Source organism: Lutra lutra, chromosome 8 (genome assembly GCF_902655055.1).
Source record: "Lutra lutra chromosome 8, mLutLut1.2, whole genome shotgun sequence".
NCBI lineage: Eukaryota > Metazoa > Chordata > Mammalia > Carnivora > Mustelidae > Lutra > Lutra lutra.
The window spans coordinates 136,149,783-136,170,970 of record NC_062285.1 but is presented as its reverse complement, the minus strand read 5'-3'; the positions used below and the strand labels follow the sequence as shown (position 1 = coordinate 136,170,970).

Below are 21,188 nucleotides of genomic sequence, written 5' to 3'. Positions count from 1 at the left end.
CCTCCAACCACCCATGCCATGACCCGATGAGCGTTCTTCCAAACCACTAGCCCATCCCAAGTGCAGTGGTCGGGTCCCTCATCCCAAGTGCAGTGGTCGGGTCCCTCTGCTCTTGGACGGAAGAACCCAAGGTTTCCCAGTCTACACGGGGTCTCACTGGAGGTCTCCCCAGCCCTCTGCATGTACAATGACCTTCGCAGCCCAGGCAGCAGCCACCTCCACGGTCATCTCTGTCGGTGTGAGACAGGTCAGGGACTCACTGCTTGGTCCCCGAAGACACCTTTTCTGCCCACAGGTTAAGCAAAGTCCGTCTTTCAGTGACAATGAAATAAAGGGGAAAAGACAGCAGGGACAAAACCACACCCCACAAGTAAACACAGCCGAACGCCTGAAGGCCAGCCAGCCAGAACAAGGCAAGGGCCTTCCGCCATGGGGGGGAGGCGGAGGGAGCAGAGGACCTGACCCGCCCGCTTCCAAGGCCTTCCTCCCAGGCCACCAGCTCCCACTCCACACCCGCCCGACTGTTTCTTCCCTGCCCTCTGCCGTCCCCCACCCCCGGTCAGATTTGCAAAGTGTCCCCCCAGTTAGGCTCCTCTCCCTGGATCCCTGAGGTTCGAAGCCCTCGCTGGTCGGTGGCCGTGGGAGGGTCCCGGCCACTCCCCTGGGCCTTAGTTTCCTGTTTGTCCCTCAGGAATAAAGGTGACAGCAGCTTGTGAGGGTCTACGGGAGATGAAATGAGATAAAATCCAAAACTCTCTGGGACACGGCTGTGTGTCTGTGTTTTTTTGCCTCCCCGCCACGGTCCCCCTCATAGAGGCACAGAAACCAACTCAGGCTGCCTCACCTGCCCTCACAGCAGCCTGCTGCCCCCTGCAGACAAAGGAAACTCCCTCCCTCAGGGTGCAAAGGAAGGGGGAAGAATCTAGAGGAACAGCCTTGGACGGTCGCTTGCCAGTTGGACAAGCTGGAGTCAGTCGGGGGCAGGCAGTGCTCAGAGGGTGTATGTAGCCTTTAGAGCAGAACCAAGGGATCTGGGTCTTTCCATAACCAACCACATGACCTTTGGGCAAGTCCCTTTCCTCCTCTGTCCCTCAGTTTCCTCACCTGTGAAACAGTCAACCTCTCTGTCCAACCTACTTCGTGGGGTCTCTGAGAAGAAGGTGCTGTAGAGAAGGGAGCGACAGGGAGTGATGGTGGGGTCCAGAAGGCCTGGGAGCTGCGTGGAGCATAGACAGGGTCAGAGGCTGCCTCTGCCAGGGGTGTTCTTCTTACCTGCTTCGGACTCAGTTTTGGGATGCTCGCGCCAGGCCCCACACAGAACTCCCCTTAGGGAAACTCCTTCCTCCAGTCAAAGCCAGTTTCTGTTTTTTGTTTTGAAAAAGATTTATTTTGAGAGCGAGAGCGTGTGCGTGAGGGAGAGCACACATGTGTGCACGTGCACGTGGAAGGGATGAGGAGGGACAGAGGGAGAAGCCGACTCCCTGCTGAGTGTGGAGCCAGATGACTTTGGGGCTGGATCCCAGGATCCTGAGATCATGACCCGAGCCTAATTCAGATGCTTAAGTGACTGAGCCCCCCAGGCGCCCCAAAGCTGCTTGCTGTTTTGAAGGAAAAATCTTTTGCTCCTGCTCCCAAGTCTCTTAACAGAGAAATTGGCCATTCAAGTTTCTTTCTCTTTCCCCTTTCAACCATGCAACTCACATCCCTCAGGAAGCCCTCCTAGATTAGGCTCAAAACACACTCTTCCTTCCAGCACATCCCCCAGTATTTGAGTTCACGCTTGGAGGGCAAAAACCACAACTTCCATCCTTCTATGGCCTGCACCTGGCACACAGCAGGCACTCAGGAAGTAACGACCAGTTAAATATGTACATAATGGACTCGATCACAATTGTTCAAGTTTCTGTTGTTCAATATTTAAAGAGCTAAGAACATTGCGTTACACAGGAGACTCCTGACATTCCACAGGGACTAGCAGCCCCAGTAGGCAGGGGTCCTGTCTCTCCCTTTTGTAACAGGGGCACACAATGTACCCCGGGTTGTGACCAGGCTAGGTCCATTCAAAGCCCTTGGTTTAGTCCCACATATCATCAGACAGCAGGGCAGGATGGCACAGTGATTAAGAGCAAGGACTTTGGGGGCGCCTGGGTGGCTCAGTGGGTTAAGCCTCTGCCTTCGGCTCAGGTCATGATCTCAGGGTCCTGGGATCGAGCCCCGCTGAGCTCTCTGCTCAGTGGGAAGCCTGCTTTCTCCTCTCTCTCTCTGCCTGCCTCTCTGCCTGCTTGTGATCTCTGTCTGTCGAATAAATAAATAAAATATTAAAAAAAAAAAAAAGAGCAAGGACTTTGGCTTTCGAATCTTGACGCAACCACTTACTTGCTGTGTGACCTTTGGCAAGTAACTGTTGTGAACCAAAAAGGAAGGCAAATGCCCATCTCACCTAGTTGTTGTGAAACACAAAAGAGAAGATGAAAGTAAATTATTAGCACAGAGCCTAGGACATAGGAAGGGCTAATAAGTCAAGGCTTTTAGTACTGCAAGGTGAGAGCTGACCCCCTCCCCCAGCTGCACAGTGTTGTCATCCTTGTCTTTTCTCCACCTCTTCTCAAACTCGCCTTTCTCTTTTGCTGAATGCAATATACAAAGAAAGCTCAGGCAAATAAGAAGGAATTTCTTAGAGAGGGAGGGTAGAAATATGGGCAAAGAAAGTTAAGGCTTCCTTCTGGGAACCAATCTAGCCAACAACCTGCATCACCCCTTCCAGGAAGAGGAGTGTTGCCGCTGGTCTTTCTCGATCGTTCTTTCCTCCCAGACCACTTCAGCCTCCAGGGGTAACAGGGCTCAACCACATCTACTCGGCTGAATTAGAAAGGTGAACCCAAGCCACCCCTGTTGTATATTCTGCACCAGGCACTAAAGGCTGCTGGTGTTTCTTAACAAATCTCCGTGGGCGAGCCAGACTTAGCAAATGAAGCTACAGAATGCTCCATTGAATCTGAACTTCAGAAAAACAACAAAGACCATCTTAGTATCAGTATGCCCCATGCAATGTTTGAGGCATACTAATACTAAAAATTATTTATCGTTAATCCAAAATTCAAATTGAACAGGATGTCCTATGTTTCAGCTGGAAACTCTAACCAAGGTGCCCAGGGCACTAAATTTTTCCCCTCCTTGTCCCACAACCACAATACTGGTCCATCAGTATTTTAACTAGATACTCGGGAAACATCCCCTTGTTCCAACCCCCAGGCAGAGACACGGTGAGAGCTTTCCTGCCCCTCCTCCGCCCCAGCTGCTGAGTCCAGTGGCTTGTTCTCAGAATATGTTTCCTCATTCATTCCAGGCTGCTTGTCTAGTACTGGCCCCCAAGGCGAGGGGGTGAATGCCAGTCCCGTCTTGACTCGGGTCGGGGGGGGGGGGGGGTGTCTTCTAAGAACAGCATGGCTGGGGTAAGGGTGGAGAAGTCCCACCACCCTGTTGCTTGAAAACCAACCGAGAAGGTGGCCTGGGGCAGGTTTTGTAAATCCCTGGGCAGCACATGGGTTATTATCTCGACCTCTGAGTGGCCCATTTTACCACAAAGCCCCCACTCTTCCCTACAGAGAGGGGCTTGACAGGGAGAAAGCAGCACAGGGCGGGGGAAAGCCAGCCCCTCTGGTCGCTGGAAGAATGACAAACCACCGTTCCGCGGGCTGTGATTTGCAGAACACGTTCCCAGTCATCCTCTTCAGAGGCCTCGCCAGCCCCTCGGCTTAAGGGAGGGTTCGGGGCCCGTTTTCCAGAGCGGTCAGGAAGTCCTGACCCAGGCCCTGCCTCCGAGGTGGGGCCTGGTCCAGGGGCTGCCCGTGGGGGTCCCACAGGTGTAGGGGGCGGTGCCTACCTTCTGGGCCTGTTGGATCATCTGCCTGACCACCTGCTTGAGGTGGGGCGCCTTCTCCTCCTTGGGGGGGTGGGTGTAGAGGGTGATGCGGCTCACGCCGCGGTAGACGCCCTGGTCGGTCCAGCCCAGGTCCAGCGGGGGCACCTCGGTGTCGGAGCGGTCGGGCCAGTAGGCCAGGGACTCGCAGGGCTCGGTCGGGGCCTGCGCCTGCGCCCGGGCTTTGGCCTTGGCCTTGCTCTTGCCCCGGGCAGCGGCGGCGGCGGCATCCTCGTAGGGGCTCCAGGCGGCGCGGAGGGCCTGTTGCTCCCGGCTGGAGAGGAAGTCCCGCAGCTGCTCCTTCTGGACCAGCTCGCGGTAGGCCCGCTCGCCGCCGGCCAGCAGCGCCTCCAGCGCGGCCCGCCTCCGCTCGCAGTAGTAGAAGGCGGCCTGCGCCTCGGTCACCCTCTCGTTCACGTGCGCCTCGTCCAGGCAGCTCAGCTGGGACTCGGCCATGGCGCCGCGGCCGCCCGTCCCCGGCCCCGGCCCCGACCCCGGTCGTCCCGCCTCACCTGGAGCCTAGGGGCGGGGCGCCTCACCTGGCCGCGAGGTCGGCCAATCCGCGCGGGCCGGGGCGCGGGCGCGGCCGTCGGGCGGGGACGGGGGGGCCGCGCCCTCTGCCTCCGGGGGGTCGGGGGCGGGGCGCGAACGGTGCCGGCGGCCTGGGGGGACAGTTCCCGGGGGGCGGGGGGTGGGCGGACCCGGCGGGGACCAGGCCTGTGGGGCCCGGCCCGGCCCGGGAGCTCCAGGGTGGGCAGGAAATTGCAGAGGTGGTGGTGGTGGGGGGGTGTCTCCTAGTTTAGACGCACGTGAGGCCTCTGGCCGGCTTCTGCCTCTCGGTCCTGACCCTTCGGTGGCGATGATCTAACCCTTCCTGCGGCCTGGCAGGGCCGGACACCGAGCAGGCACGCGTTCATCTTCCTCGCAGTTATGGCCGCAAGCACCTGCTTGGTCGGGGTGCCTCCGGGGTGGTGGATCTGACCACTCCCGGCGTTGAGGGTACCGGGGTGGGGGTGGGGCCCTGCTGCCAGATGGGATTGTGATGGCTTGGGTGGGGTGTGTGTGTGTAGGGGAGGGAGGTTGTGTGCACAAGCGAAATGCTAATAAAACCCTCAGCTCCCGGCCCATATGTCCCAGTTCCGAGATCAGAGGGACCCAGAAGCTGTCAATACAGCTCCTTCACCACCATAACAGTTTCTTAAAAACAAACAACAACAACAACGAAACAAATATAGCGAGGACTTAAGCTGCAGTGGTAGAATTTCACCCCCATTTTAATTTGAACTGACGTGTGTGTGTGTGTGTGTGTGTGTGTGTGTTTGGGCAAGCTAGGCTGCCAGAGGCCTGATTACTATATTAGTGATTCAAAGTACATGTTTGAGCTCAAGGAAAGAAGCTGCACACACACACACACACACACACACACACATCACCAGCGGCGGCTGCTCTGCTGTTTCCCATTGGATTAAATACAATCTTCTTAGTCATTAACATATTATTTTGTTCATGCACTGCTGTACAACTTGATTCTGCACATTCAAAATATTTTCAGATCATAGCAACCAAAGGTTCACATTTCTCCCATTTTATAGCACAGCCTCTCAGAGCTGGAAGGAGCACTAGAAACTGGTCCAACCCCCTCATTTCAGAGCTGAGGAAATTGAGGCCTTGAAACACGTGGTCTGGCTAGGCCTCCCACAAAAGGAGAGGTGGTGTGTGGGGCCTATTAGGTTCTCTGTGTCTCAGCGATCTTTGCCCTACATCTCAGCCGCCGTTGCCCTTTCTCCTTGTGAAATGACAGAAGGTTCCTGGGGACCTGATTTCAAACCCCAGGGAATTTGAAGAGGTTGCCTACTATTTCTGGGCCTTCCTGTGACAGCATGGGGGGAAAAAAAGGGTTAGATTGTCAAAAAGCTGTGACTACTGTGACATAGTAGTCCATTGAGGCACCCAGCGTCAGCCCAAAGATCAGCGGTGGTGGGCAGCGAGATGCCCATGCCCGTGCCACCCTTAGGAGCCGCAAGGCCTCGCTTCTGGCAGCATTTTACGCTTAATTTCATCTTTAGACAAATTTTGTCTCTAGAATGGAAACCACTCCTAAAGCTTTCCAGGCCCTAAGAGATGCCATACGGTGGGTACCCTGGGGGCACAGAGGGGTGCAGGGAGGTGGGGATAACACAGGTGTGACAAAGTGCTCTGATTAACTCAAGCAGCGGTGCTTTGGAGCAAACATATACTCAACACCCACTATGTGCTGGGCACGCAGAGTGCGCGCAGAACATGGTTCTTTAAAACGGAATCAATTAGGGCCAAGAGAAAGGTATGTGCAGGGAGTTGTGGGGACTTTAAGGGAAGAAAGAATTAATCTTGCCCAATGGAACGTGGATAAGAAAGGCTTCACCCAGCAGGAGGGGATTTTAAGTGGAGCCTAAAGGATGAGAAGATTTCAAGGGGAGAGAGGGAGTGAAGACACTCTAGGGAGAGGGCCAGAGCCTCATGTTGGCATCAGGCACATGAGGCTTCAGGTCAAAAGCCTTAACCCTCAGAGCCTTAGTGTCCTCATCTGCAAAATGGGATAACAATGCCGATATCCTAATACCTCCCAGATTGTTGTAAGGATTAAATGAGATCTGGTGTTTGATTTAATTAGCTTTTGTGTCCGGCTGGTAGAAAGTGGTTTACAACATTGCTTCCAACACTTTCCTGTGCATGGAAATCACCTGGAGGATCTTGTGAAAATGCGGGTTCTGATTCAGGGGGTCTGAGGTGCGGCCCCAGATGTTGCCTTTCTAACAAGCTCATAGGTTATGTTGGTAGCGCTGGCCCCTGGACCACACTTTGCCAGCAAGTGGCAGATTTTTCAGAGGCCAGTTGAAGAAGAGCATGAACTTCCGTGTCAGGGAGTCCTGGAATGAATCTCACTTTCTTGGGATAAGCTGTGTGTCCCTGAGAAAGTTACTTCCCTTTTCTGAGCCTTGGTCACATCTTCGGCGAAATGTAGGCTATAAAAAGTCCTACCTTAGGGGCACCTGGGTGGCTCAGTAGGTTGGGGCCTCTGCCTTCAGCTTGGGTCGTGGTCCCGGGGTCCTGGGATCGAGCCCTGCGTCGGGCTCTCTGGTCAGCGGGGAGCCTGCTTCCCCCCACCTCTCTGCCTGCCTCTGCCTGCTTGTGATCTCTGTCTGTGGGATAAATAAAATCTTTGGAAAAAAAAGAAAGTCCTACCTTGCAGAGCTTCGCGAAATGTCTGGCCTCGCAGAGAAGCCGGTAAAGTATGGGAAGATGGGACTGGAGAGAGAGGGATGTTGGGGCCAAATTATGGGGACCTTGATTTTAGATCTTATCCTGTAGCTAGAGGGGAGGCACTGAAGGTTATTAAGAGACTGGTCTGATCATAAAGAGCAGTGATCACTGTGTGCCAGACGCTGTGCTGGGTATTTTGGGGATCCTACCAATGAATTAATATAATCCTATTTTAAACATTATTATCATCCCCATTTCGTAGGTAAGGAAACTGAAGCACAGGGAGGTTCAGTAGCATACTCTAAGCCACCCAGCTAGTGAATACGAGAGTCAGGATTTAAACCCGGGTCCTCTGAGCCCAGAGCTTGCCTACCCATCTGCCTTGCTCTACTGCGTCGGGTGAGAATGTTAGGAAAGGGCATTAGTGAGAGACCATGCTCCCCTAGCTTACTAATTTAATCATTCAACAAACATTTGCCGAATGCCTAGCGTGGTGTTCTGGGTTAGAAACCGTTCATTGATTTAGAGATCCTTACTGAGCCTTAACATAGGTGCGGTGATGCAGCTCTGAACCAAACCAAGTCCTTGCTCACGTGGAGTTCCCACTGAAGTGCAGTGATTAAGACATGGTTTTCGCTCTCAAGAAGCCCAAATGTTATGTGACATAAGTTGGAATTGGACAGAAGGTTAGAATCAGAGTGGAATATTTTAGTAACAGTTGACATTGGAAAAGATCTGTCCTAAATGTAACTGATAGGAAACACCCTGTGGTCTTTTTGGAATATTCTCCCTTAGGTACCAAGGACTGACTTACCCAGCTCCCGGTTTTGAGCAGTTACTGTGTGCTACATAACATGCTTGCCACTGGGAGTAAGAAAAGAGGAATCAGACACCATAGCCAGCTGCCGTGGCGGCTGCCTGAGTGTAGCTGGGAGTCGGATGCCCCCAACTGTCTCTGCAAAGCAGGGGATAAGTGACGGCATTGGCACTGGCGTTCTCAGGAAGGCTGCAGGCTATGGAGTCGTTTTAACCTATAATTATCCAATTTGATCTGCCCCTAATCTGGTGAAGTAGACTCGGAAAGGGATTACAGGGAGGGGTTAAAGATTCATAAACTGAGACTCCGGGAGAGGACCCGTTCCAGGTTATCCACTGGCAAGTGGAAACACCGGGGGGCACCCGTCCACTCAGCCTGACCCCCCGGCCTTCCACACCCCCTTCAACAGCTGAACACTGTGTATTATCACTGGGGTTTTTAAAAAGCCTTACCTGCCAGGGAATTGAATCCTTTCAGGCACAGGCTCTATCTATTTTGCATCTGGGGACATTCCACGAGGCAGTGACAACCTGGAAGAAAGCCTCTGGCCCCACACCAGTCCCTTCAGTCCTGGGGCTGGAGTTTCCCTAAGCGAGGTGGAGCCCATCGTTGTTGCCTTTCCCACTTTGGAGGCCACTTGGCCCAAGGTCACTGCGTCTTCCTGAGAAATCGTGCCTCTGCCTCTGGCAGAGGCCGCCCCCCCACTCACCCGGGTGCTTGGCTCCCATTCACCTTCCTCTCCCCAGGGCACGCTACCTGCTGAGTGTGCAGTAAAGGTATGACACCTTGTCGTTAATGCTAATTGTAACTGTGTTCGTCTCTGCACTCGTCTATTTTCCCAGGCCCTCCTGTGTAATTTGAGTCCCAAAATAGCCCACCTCCTAATAGATCAGCTACGTGTCCCAGGGCTGACTTTTTCCTCCTCTGTGGAAATTTGTGTCATGAGCACCTGTTGTAAAACGTGGCGGACTCTTCATGCCTGCTGCCTATCCCCAGAGAGGAGGAGAGAATGAGAGGAGGTGGCTGAAGCTGGCACCATGGTGAGGAGGGTGTAGATTCTAGGACTGAGCTAGATGAGCAAAAGCTTTCTCCTCTGACCGGCTCTGCTGGCCCCGAGGGAGGAACACACCCAGGTCTCCCCCAACCCTGCCAGCCGGGACTTACCAAATCTTCATCTTTTTATTCATGAATGGTTTTGGGACACAGATTATGTACTAGGCAAGCTCCCGGCCTCCAAGACCTTCCAGACTCGGAGACTTTGTTGTAGCTGCAACCTTGGAAGCATATAGGTTTTCCTCCGCCACCCCCAACCACTCTGCCACGGCTTCCCTCTCAGCTCCAGAACATTCTCCTCCACTCATTCCAGTTCATCAGGCTTCCCACCGGTCCTCTCTGCTCAGTTGTCCCCCAGGGACCTCCACTGCAAGGGAGGTCTCGAAAGGAACCCACACCCACTTCTCTCCTACCCCCACCTCGCCACTGTTCTTTCTGGGTCGCTTTGCTCCAGAATGACATCACCATCTGCCCGGTTACCCAAGTGGGAAATGTGCATGCGTCTTGACTGCTGTCCCTCCCTCATGGCCACCAGGCCAGACAAGGCCTCTTCTGGGACGTTTCTCATGAGTCCTCTTCACCCCATTCCTGCTGTCACTCCCTCCCAGGCCCTCCCCCACCACATTGTTGCAAGAGTCTCCTAACCGGATCTTCTCCCCTCAATCCCTTTTAAAATGCAAAGATAACCATGTAATTCCCCTGCATAAACCTCTTCCAGGGTTCCCCACTCACCCTACACCAAAGCCCAAGCACCCTGCAACCACTTACGGTCCTGTTCGTTTTCTTCCGTCTCGTGTTACTTCCTCGACATGGGACATGCGGTGCCTTTGCTTAGGGAGCTCCCGTGGCTAAAAATGCTTTTCTCTCTAGTCTGCTAGCCACTCTTCTGGATCCTTTGGTCCTCTGGTCACTTCCTGGATGGTGACTCCTGGCCCTCCAGGTCCGGCCAGGTGCCCTCCCTTCGTGCTTAGCCTCAGTTCAACTCAAGTTCCGTGTGGTAATGGTTGGTCCCCCGACTCCCCGCCCCGGACAGGCGGCAGGTTCCTTGAGGGCGTGCTGTCTTATTCATCAAGGTGTTCCCAGGTATTATACCTTAAATGCTGGACTGTTGCCCTGCTTTCCCCCCCTTCTCCACCACCATTTTACTTCAGACTTCTTTAAAACTGGATAGGATTTTCTCATTTTGCCCTGGCATAAAGTAAGAACATAACATGAGCCTAGAAGGCAAAAGGTGATTGAGCTGAATGGGAGTCTTTCTTTAGCCGTGCAGTTTCACAGTGTGACTGTGTGTGTGTGTGTGTGTGTGTGTGTATGAGAGAGAGAGAGAGAGAGAGATCTCATCTGATATGTGTGCTGGTACATGACATGGTGGACATTTTTTTAAAGTAAGCTCTACACCTAACCTGGGGCTTGAACCCATAACCCTGAGATCAAGAGTCATATGCTCTATAGACTGAGCCAGTTGGGCACCCATGGTGGACATCTTTGATCATCTTTAAAGATAAAGAGGGATTTTGGCACCCACACCCTCCCAGGAGGCCCAGACCAAAGGGCAGATGGGTAAGGGGGAGCCAGGACCAGAAAGGGAACAGGAGTCAGAGTCCAACCAAAGACCTGCTGACAAGCAAATGGGTCCAGGAGTCTGGTCTTTCTCCTCACCTGGAGGCTCCTCCCCTAGCCCTCCAGCAGGTCCCCAGCTGCAGCAAGCACTTGGGCCACGTGTCGGAATCGGCCCATGGTGTGTTCTGGGTGTGCAGGGCCCCAGAGCAAGAACTGGTCACCGGCGAGGGGACTGTGGTAGACGAGTTTGGGTTCCACCCTCTGCCCGGCAGTGCCTGCCTCTGGCTCTCTTTCTGCCGGTTTAGTACCAGAAGATTCCTGACCCTGAAGGAGGTGGACCAAGACAACTGCAGGTCCCTAACCTGGCTTTAGAGCCTCTGCTCACTGACTGCGCTCTGATGTGCACGCTGCCAGCCCAGAGGGGTCCCATCCCAAGCTCTGCGTGGCCAGGGTCAGAGGCAGCCCTCGGCTAGCAGGCGGACTGTCTCCACCACTACAGAAGTTTCCGAGGTTAGGAACAAGTGCACCTGCCTTCGTGTTTCCCATCATATCTAGCCAGCATCCACTCTACAAATATTTATAGACTGAGTTCTGAGTAATACCCTCAGGGAAAACAGTCATTCTATCAGCAAACATAGATGGAACCCTATGTTGTAGGGGATTTAAGAAAAAGACATGGACCCACTCCCAGCTCCCAAGGGGGGGGGTCTACTCTACTGCTGTCTACTCTCCCTTGAAGCTGCTAGGGAGGCAGGAATTCGACATTATTTCAGATCAACTGAACATATCCTAAAACCTTTAACCATATTGACTTGAGGCTAACAGTATGTTTGGGATCATAATCCACAAATAATTATTTAATTTCTAGAGATAAAAATTCAGATTCAGTGAATTTCCTAATCCTTCCCTAGGCATCAGGCACCCATTGGTTTATTTCATCCCCACATTAAGTACTACATTTGCTCATGATACAACTGATAAAGCTGAGGCTCAGAGAGGCTTAGCAATGTGATCAGGGTCACACAGCTAAGGATTCAAACATAGGTCCACTTGCCATCAGATCTGTGGGAATCAAGGGCCAGAGAGGTTTATATAATAGAACTGCCTTGTCCAATATGGTTGCTGCTGTTCAAATGTAAATTAATCAAAATTAAACCAAAGTAAGAAATTCAGGGGTGCCTGGTTGGCTTAGTCAGTAGAGATTGCGACTCTTGATCTCAGGGTCGTGGGTTTAAGCCCAACGTTGGGCGTGGAGCCTACTTCAAAAAAATCTTAAAGCAATAAATTAAAAGTAAGAAATTCAGTTCCTTGGTCCCATTGGCCACACCGGAAGTGCTGAATGACCAACGGGCCCAAGGGCTATCACCTTGGAGAACGCAGATCTAGAACATTTCCATCAGCACAGAAAGTTTGTGATCACATGGCGTTGCTATAGGAACCCAAATGCAGGGACCGTTACTTGAGAACTGAGAAATTAGGAAGGCTTTTCCAGGGAGGTGGACCTCGAGTTGGGCCAAGGACCTAAAACTCAAAGAGGCGGTCAAGGAGCATTGGAGGCAGCAGCAACTCCCCGGAGAAACAGGGAAATCGTGCCCTTCCATGCGCGGCCAGCTCTAGCAGGGACCTGGCGCTGAGGGGATGCTGAACGGGTGAATGAATGAATGAATGAATGTAATGATCAAGGCAAATAGAGGCTAAATGGACACATCAGTTTGGATCATGGTGTGTGTGTGTATGTGTGTGTGCAATGTATGTTTGTCTTGTGTTTGTGTGTACACGTGTATTTGTTTATCCATGTGTACATCTGTATATGTGTGTACATGTGTGTGACTACACATACGTAAATACGCACATGTACATGTACATGTTTCAGGGGTGGGGGCAGAACGGGGAGAGGGAATGGGCCAGAAGCAGAGGTCGCCCCATGAAAGTTCTTGAATCTCTGAACTTGAATCTTTGAACTTAGCTCTGTCGGCAGTTGGGAGCCACGGAGGGTGTGTGAGCTGGGAAACGGTAGGATGTCCCTGGCAGAGGGCACGGGATAGGCCAGAGGCAGAGCAAGCCCTCGGCGTGCTCTGACGGCACTGAGTGTTTGAGGAAGACGGCTGCTCTAGTTCTGGGCCTCGGGGTGGTGTTCAGAAGGAAGTCACAGGAAGGGATGGAGTTTCTCTTCCTTCTTCCTGGCAGCAGCAGAGCTCCTGGAGTGGTGTGCCCTGGTCGGCATGGGAGGCAGTGTGGGGCGGCTTGAGCAATCTCCAGCCCTGGAGGGCGAAGCGTTGCTAAAGAACCTCCTCCCTTTCCAAAGAACTAGCAGTGCTGGGAACTGGGGTGTGTCTGAAACATTTCTAGGCAGATTTGAAAACAGCTGTAACCCCGACTGAGGGACCTGGGCTGGAATTATGTATTTAGTCTTCGTTGGGGACCAGGCCACTGGGCACGGGCCCCTTGCCCACCCACCCCTCCAAGGTCAAGCCAGAAGAGCAGTGTCAGGAGATGGTTCCACAGAGGGAGATTTGCTCTCCGAGGCTGGAATCAAGGAGGACGTCGTGAAGGAGGTGGCATTTCCCCCAGCCTTGCACACTGGCTGGGACATGGACAGAGGGCCACAGAGAGGCACTGCCCAGTCACTGAAGAAGGAATACGCAGGACAAGGTTCAGGGCAGAGAGTGGCCCAGAGGTTCCTGCCTCCCCCTCACCCCCCAGCACTGGGAGGCAGCTTGAACCGCAAGCTGGGGAGAGCAGGGGGACAGTTTTTAGGAGAGAAAGTGCCACGTCTGGGTGGGGTGATGTGTGAAGTGGCAGAGAGCCTGGAGGCAGGCAGACCAGCCAGAGAAGTAATGGCCCCTCCGGGACCAGCCGGCCATTCTCCATCAAGAATCACTCCTTTATTTGACCCGCACCCTGAGCACTTTGTCCCTTGCCGGCTGCTGTTACAGGGCAGCTGTCCCCGGGAAGAGGGTGGGCGAGCTCCAGGGAGGGGAGATGTCCCCAAGCTGATTTACTACCTCAGCAGGTTATCAGTGTGATAGGTGCAGAGAGACTTACCCTGAGGAGAGCTGAGGACAGGACAGGGGTGAGTTTCCAGGGAGAGGAGGGGGGTGAGGTGGGGTGCAGAAGGCCGTTCCTGCCCCGGTGGAAGGTGTGGTGGGGCCCCGCGCTCTGTTTGCTGGGCCTTCCCCAAGCAGTTCCTATAATTCTGTTCACTTCTCATGACATCTTAGTGCTATTGTCTCTGGTTTTCTCGATTAGCTCAGACAGGTCAAGTACCTACCTTGTCCTGGCTATAGAGTCAGTGACCACGGAGTGTTTTCTCCACTGTTCCCACATTGCCTGCAGGGAAAGTAGGGGATAGCTAGGAAGGAGGGGGCACTGGAGTGCACGATTCAAGGATGGGTTTTCTCTATATGACTGGGAGTTTCTAGGTGGCCCCATATCACAGCAGGCAGCTGAAAAGCCGCTGGTCCTAACACCCCCTACTGGTTTTCACACCCTATGTACAAGGTGTGAATTACTCCCTCAGCTCCCCACCAGGAAGGGGGAAACTCAGCTGTGGAGTAGGGGTGGAGAATGTTCCCTGATAGGATTCCAGCATCCTGGGCCACAGTCGGACTAACCCTGTTGGCCATGTATACGGCAGGGGAAAGATAAGGAGCAGCCAAGACTTAGAATTGGAGGCAAGGTCCGAGGAAGAAGGGGGAAGGCAGATCAGCTCTTGGAGGTTGGACGGGTAGGGTCCACTTTCTCCTTTGGGGCTACTGGGACCACCAGTGACAATGGGCATCAGATGGTTCTGGTGCTGTGGAACCAGCATTGGCAGGGGCTCCAGCATCAGGCCAAGGGAGTATCAGTGCGGGGGAAGCATGGGTGGGGAAGGGAGCAGCAGCCCACAAGATTGGAAGGTTCGGGCAGCTAGATAGGCAGGGGGGCAGCCAGAGCTAGGAGACCCCAGGAGCGGGTGTCTGGATTCTGGAAGGGGACTGGCACGGATGAGAAGGGAGCAGGGGGTGGAGCTGGGTACTGTAGACATCCCAGCACTGAGGCCTGGCTAGGGGGTCTTAGTGCAGGAATGAAGGAAGAGAATTGGGCCAAGGCTCAGATCGAATGTAAGATCACATAGACAGTCTTAGAGGCCAGTGCAGAGCCCCACAGATCAGTTGGTCCCAGGGGGCTGGGCCTGTGCCATGACTCCAGTGGGGACAGAAGGGCCAGCAGAGCCCAGGAAGGGGTAGACCCTTTAGCAAGCCTACATACCCTAAGGTAACACACCCTTAAGGGGACTTCCTTAAGAAGTCTAGGTTCAGAAAAGGACCCAGGGAGCCCCCGGGACTCATGAGTACAATTCCAAAAGCTAAATTCCAGAATCTCCATGACTTTTATGTGTCCTACTGGAGACACTGGCTGGCTAGTTTCTCTTTTTTATTTTAAACACAACTCAATCCATTCCTCTTCTGCACCCATCTTGAGTCATTCTTACCTAAGAGGAGTCTGAGGGTCAGTGTTTATTTAGTATATGCCGTCTGCATGCAGCAGTGGTTTGAGCACTTTATTGTACTGATGAGAATGAGGCACAGAGGGGTAAAGAAATTTCCCAAAGGTCTGGTGGCCCAGAGAGAGTGAGGACAGAGTTCAGGCTATGGACATCCCCCCGCTGACCCCCCGCCAGCCAATGCTCCCTTTCCCCTGTGTCCCCCCCCCATCTGGACTTGCCATGGTAACCAAGCCTCCTCCAGTGTGGGAAGCAGAGGCTGCGTAGTAGTTACCTAGCAACTCCCCATAACCAGGTCAGAGCAGGGAGAGGGAGGTGCCATGTGCTGCCCACCCGGGGGAACTCAGTCCTGTTGAAATGGGATTGCCCACGTCAGCACGTGGCCACAAATGACCCTGGGTAGAGCCGTACCCGGAAGCACCCGTGTGGGGGAGTCTCACAGCAGGCTCAGGGCTGGGACTATGGCACAGACCTGACTGGCGGGGGTCTCTGTCCCCACAGCAGGTCCAGAGCCTCACTGCGTACAGTTCTGGTTTCTGGGCAGAGCGTGGAAGCTGTCCCCACTGACATGCTGTTTTAACATGCATGTGGGAATCCACTGAAGAGGGCTAAGGGAAGAATGTGTGTGCGTGTGTGTCTGTGTATGCGTCTGTGTGTGTCCATGTAGGCATTTCAACTCTGAGGGGAAAGCCAGGGAGCTATGCTGCCTCACACTGCTTTCTTGTTCCTTAACTATCTCAAGAATTGTTTCCGGAATGGCCTGGTTCATAAAATTAGTGCATCTTCTTCTAACATTTTCTGTAGACCGGGTCTTCATAGCCATTGCTGCTGTCACTCTACCCCATCCATTTCCTCCTTTAGGACTGGGGTCTGCCTGGGTCCCCAGTTTCTGCCTCCTGTAAGGTCCCATCAACTGATCTAAGCCAGTCAGGGTGGTCTCATTCTCTTAGACATGGCTGGTTTAGGAATGGCAGCTGATCTAGTCATGCCAATGGGGTCCGAGGGAATGACTGCTGTATGACTTCTGGGAAAGATTTTTGTCACAAATTTAATTAATTAATTAGTTAATTAATTTGAGAGAGAGTGAGAGCATGAGTGGAGTGAGGGGCAAAGGAAGAAGCAGGCTCCCCACTGAGCAGGGAACCCAATGTTGGGTTTAATCCTGGCACTCCAGGATCATGACCTGAGCTGAAGGCTGATGCTTAACTGACAGAGCCACCCAGAAGCCCCTATTTATTTATTTATTTAAAAGATTTTATTTATTTATTTGAGGGGGAGAGAGAGAAAGATCGCACAAGTGGGGGGGTCTCAGGCTCACTCACTTTCCACTAGTATGAGTGGGGCACTCAGGACATGCCTGGACAAGTCTTGGTATTAAAAGTAAAAGACCTAAAAAAAATTAAAAAAATTTTTTTAAAAATTTTAAAAAATTAAAAAAAAAAAAGTAAAAGACCTAAAGGAGACAAATATCCCTCTTTCTGAACAAGTCAAAAATATGCCTCCTTGGTCCTTTGTCTCCTAGGTTGGAACTGGAATTGGACTTATAGATGCAGGACCAACTTCTTCCAGGTTAAATAGATTTCCCTCCTGCCCTCCTCCCTCCCTCCCTTCCCTCATTCATGCATTCATTCATTCACGCATCGACTCGTTCCTTCTGGCTTGTGAGAGCCAGTCGTGCACACATCTCTTCCCCACTCCCAATTCACTGGTGTCATGCTGGTGGCTTCAAACCAGCCATGGTGGGAGGTTTTTGTTGTTGTTGTTGTTGTTTTAATGGACTTAATTTTTTTTTTTGGGGGGGAGCACTTTTAGGTTCACAGCAAAATTGAGCAGAAGATAGAGTTTCCTTACACCCCCAGTTCCCACACACGCACAGCCTCCCCCATTATCAACATCCCCCACCCGAGCAGTGCCTTTGTTATACTCGGAGAAGCCAAAGCAACATATCATCATTATCACCCAAAGCCCATAGTTTACCTCAGGGTTCACTCTTGGTTTGCACACTCTCTGGGTTTTGACAAATGTGTAATGACATGTGGCCACCAGTACAGTATCATGGAGAATAGTCTCTGCTCTAAAAATCTGTGTTCCACCTCTTCTTTTCTCCCTCCCACCTTACCCTTGGCAACTGCTGCTCTTTTTACCATCTCAATAGTTTTGCTGTTTCCAGAATGCCCTAGAGTTAGAATCATACAGTATGTAGACTTTACAGATTGGCTTCTTTCACTTAGTGAGAGGCATTAAGGTTTCTACATGTCTTTTCATGGCTTGATAGCTCATTTCTTTAAAAAAAAAAAGATTTTATTTATATGAGAGACAGACTGAGCAAGTGAGAGAGAGAGAGAGAGAGAGAGCACACAAGCAGGGGCAGAGGAAGAGGGTGAAGCAGACTTTCCACTGAGCAGGGAGCCCAATGCGGGGCTTGAGTCCAGGACCCTGGGATCATGACCCGAGCGGAAGGCAGACGCTTAACTGACAGCCACCAGGAGCCCTGATAGTGCATTTCTTTTTAGCACTGAAGAATATTCCATTGTTTGGATGGACTGAAGCTTATTTATCCAATCCCCTCCTGAAGGACACCTTGGTTGTTTCCAAGTGTTGGCAATTATGAATGGAACACCCATAAACATTCATGTACAGGTTTTTGCGTGGACATAAGTTTTCAGTTCCTTTGATAAATACTAAGGAGCATGATTGCCAGATCATATGTTAAGACTATGTTTCGTTTTTGTAAGAAACTGCCAAACTGTCTTCCAGAGGCTATACCATTTTGCATTCCCACCAACAGTCAATGAGAATTCCTGTTGCTCCACACCCTTGTCAACATTTGGTGTTGTCAGTGTTTTGGTCCTTGGATTTTATAAGAGCTGTGTAATGGTATCTCGTTGTATTTATTTGCATTTCCCTAATGACATGTAATGTCAACCATCTTTTCATGTGCTTACTTGTGATCTTCTATTTTCTTCAGTGAGGTGTCTGTTCAGGCCTTTTGCCCATTTTCAGTTGGGTTGTTCATTTTCTTATTGTTGGATTTTAAGAATTGTTTATTTTGGGTAACAGTTCTTTATCAGATAGGCTTTCTGAAAATATCTTTTCCCCTTCTGTGGTAACTCATTCTGTCTTCTTATTCTTCTGCTACATGGTAGGAATATCTACACTACAGAATTGGCAAATGTGCCGATCGGGGCTTTCCTTCAGAGGGCAGTTGCTTAACATTTACCAGCACACCAATGCACATGTGCATCAACCATTTATAGGGTGAATTGCTCATGCATGAAAAAAGTTCAGTCCCGTGGGGGAGGCAGGCTCAATGAATCCCCAACAATGCTCTAGAATTCTGAGTATTGGGATGGAAGCAGAACAGGAATATGAAGGAGGGACATCTACAGCAGCCATGAAGTTGGGATGGCTTCCCAGTGGAGAACTTGAGCCCTGAGCTAAGTATTTCAAAGTGAGTAGCTGTCTGGATCCCTACTGCCCAATGAGGTAGCCAGCCACTTGCCCCATCTCGCTGTTGAGTGCACTCACACTAGCCACATTAAGCAGTCAGTGACTGCAAGTGGCCGGAGACTGCCACATTGGACAGAGCAGATAGAGAACTTGCCCATCACTATCACAGATGTGCTACTGGACCTCACTGATCTAGACCAAAAAAAATGCGGGAAAGGCATTCCAGGCAGAGGAACCCAATGGAGAGACTCAGAGCTCTGAGACAACATGACTCATTCTGGGGAGAGATGAGCATTGTGGCTGAACAAACAGGCAGCATTCAGATCACACAATGGCATTAGTGCCAAGCCTGGGAGTTTAAACTGTGGCCTGAAAGCTAGTGGGAGCCCCTGGAGGCTTTCGAACAGAAGCCTGATGTCATCAGCTTTGCATGTTAATAAGGTCTCTCTGGCAGTCAGTGGGCTGGATCAGAAGGGCCAGCCCAGAGGCAGGGGTTGGGGGTTGGACTTGAAATGAGGCAACGACTGTAGCACAGCTGCAGAGGGAGTAGAAAGATGTGGATGACCCACTGGCTCATTGCATCTGTCCTCTATGGGGTGTTTTGTAAATAGTTGTTGATTTAATGAATGAATTATAGCACAGCCCAGATTATACAACAGGGTGCATATTCCTCCGGCACCGTGGGCGGGATCTATTGCACAAAGAGGTACGAGAACATTTCTTTTCAGCAGAAGGAGGAAGGGGCAACAGGGCAAGAGAGACAAACAAGAGAGATGGAGGGGAAGGGGACTTCCTCTGTCCTGTGTGATGGAGCGAGGGCTCCAGTGAGGAGGGAATGAGCTGTGGGGGAACTCTGATCTAGGTAGAGGGTCTCTGGGGCCCAAGGACAGGGGCAACTCAGAACTGCGTACAGGCCATTCTCCGCCCCTCCTCTTCCCCAACCCACCTAGCCACATGGATTACAGGGCAGAGTTAGCTTCCTGAAGGACTGGGGTATTTCATCAACATACTGACGCAACGGACAGCGGATTGACAGCATCCGGGAAGACGCTGTCCGCGGAGGATGTTCAGGGAAAATCAAACCTAGCCAGAGTAGGAAGCGTTAGCGGACCTGTGCTTAAACACACGAGACACCAGCCTCCCTCCTGTAGACTCTCAAAGTAACTGGAGATCTTGAGGGCACGTGGCTGAAAGCTACTGTAACTTGGGCATCGATGTTAATATCACCTTGTTTGCACCTACGGGTCCATGAGGCCTGGGACCTTTGGGTTATAGAATGAATGACAGGTGACACGAGGCAGGTTTCACTTGCTCATTCACTAAACAAATATTTGTGGAGCCTCTGTGCGCCGAACACAGTGCCACATGCTGTGGCATACAACGGTCCACAAAACAGATGATCCCTGCCCACAGGGAGCTTAAAGTCTAATAGACCAATAGACCAGCTTACGTGCTGTTCAGGAAAAGCACCAGGAACCACCAGATAGTCCAACGGGAAGGATTCTTTTAGATTAGGGTCAGGAAAGGATAATTTGAGAAAGTGACATTTAAGCTGAGGGCTGAAGATGCATAGGAGTTAGCCAGGTAGAGGCAGACCAAAAGGTATGGAGGCTTTGGGAACCAATGTGGAGGCTGAGAGAAGGCCAGTGGGTGGGAATGTGGCAACAAGGAGGGGAGAGGCACAGAGGAGGCTGAAGGGGGGAGGCAGGGCCAGACCACCCGCAGCCACATGGGGACTTGGATTAAAATCCAAGTGTGGCGGCTGGCGGAGGAGTGACGTGATCATGCTGCTGTTGTACAAGGATCACTCTGGCATCTGTGTGGAGAATGGACTGGGGACAAGAAGATATGCTGGGAGAAGCGTGTCCAGGCTCGACTGGTCACCAAGGAAGATATATGGCAGTGAGGCTGTGGTGATGGAGAGACGTGGAAGAACCTGAGAAATATTTAAAAGAAACGAGACAACGTGCTTTTCCCGTGTCCTTGTTTTGGTACATACAGGCTGAAGTGTTAACTTTTGACAAGGCAAATAGCAAGTACTTGCCCAGGCCAACCTGTCCTGCCTGTGGCCTGTTTTGCTCAGGGTTAGTTGTTGTAACGGTGCCCCAGTGACATGGGCCATTCCCTCGCCTCCAAGCAGGACCAAATCTGATGCAAGTGCATTTTATGTTTAAAGATTTCCTGAGAAAGCTTTCACAACTTCTGTAACCTCTGCTTATCTTTAAACTAATCACCATTGGGAAACCCGTGTGTGGACTTTTTCTGAATGCTTGTCGTCCTAAAGTTTCCTGATTCTTGATGGAGGTGGAGACCCTGAAGTCGGTCACCTGGGCCGTCAAACATAGATGATGTCATAATGGCAGGTCTGAATCATGTCTCATTTGTGAGCAACAGAGGAAAGTGCCTGAAGATCCCTAGAAAAAAAGATCTCATCTGATTTTTGTGGCTCTCTAGCTCCCTGTCAAGTTCTGTGCCCTTGCTACTCGAAGACTGGTCTGCGGACGAAGGCATGTCACCTCAGAGCTTGTGGACTCGCAGCACTGGATCTGAATCTGCATTTTAACACCTTCCCCAGGCAATCCACAGGCACTAAATTTTGAGAAGCACCGCCTTCGATCACCCTGAGGCCATCTAAAAGTGGGTGGGCAGTGGCAGTTTCCAGA

The 21,188-nt window shown here is 51.8% G+C and overlaps 1 protein-coding gene across 1 annotated transcript in view; it reads right to left on the bottom strand.

The window, feature by feature from the left end:
- The window catches only part of FAM83F (family with sequence similarity 83 member F), a 34,005-nt gene extending 29,572 nt beyond the window's left edge, over nucleotides 1-4,433 (bottom strand). Inside the window, exon 1 of the mRNA XM_047743149.1 lies at nucleotides 3,884-4,433. Within this exon, the coding sequence (XP_047599105.1) occupies nucleotides 3,884-4,375 (492 nt within the window). The 5' untranslated portion in view covers nucleotides 4,376-4,433. The remainder of the gene's footprint in view (nucleotides 1-3,883) is intronic.
- Between the last annotated feature and the right edge of the window lie 16,755 nt (nucleotides 4,434-21,188).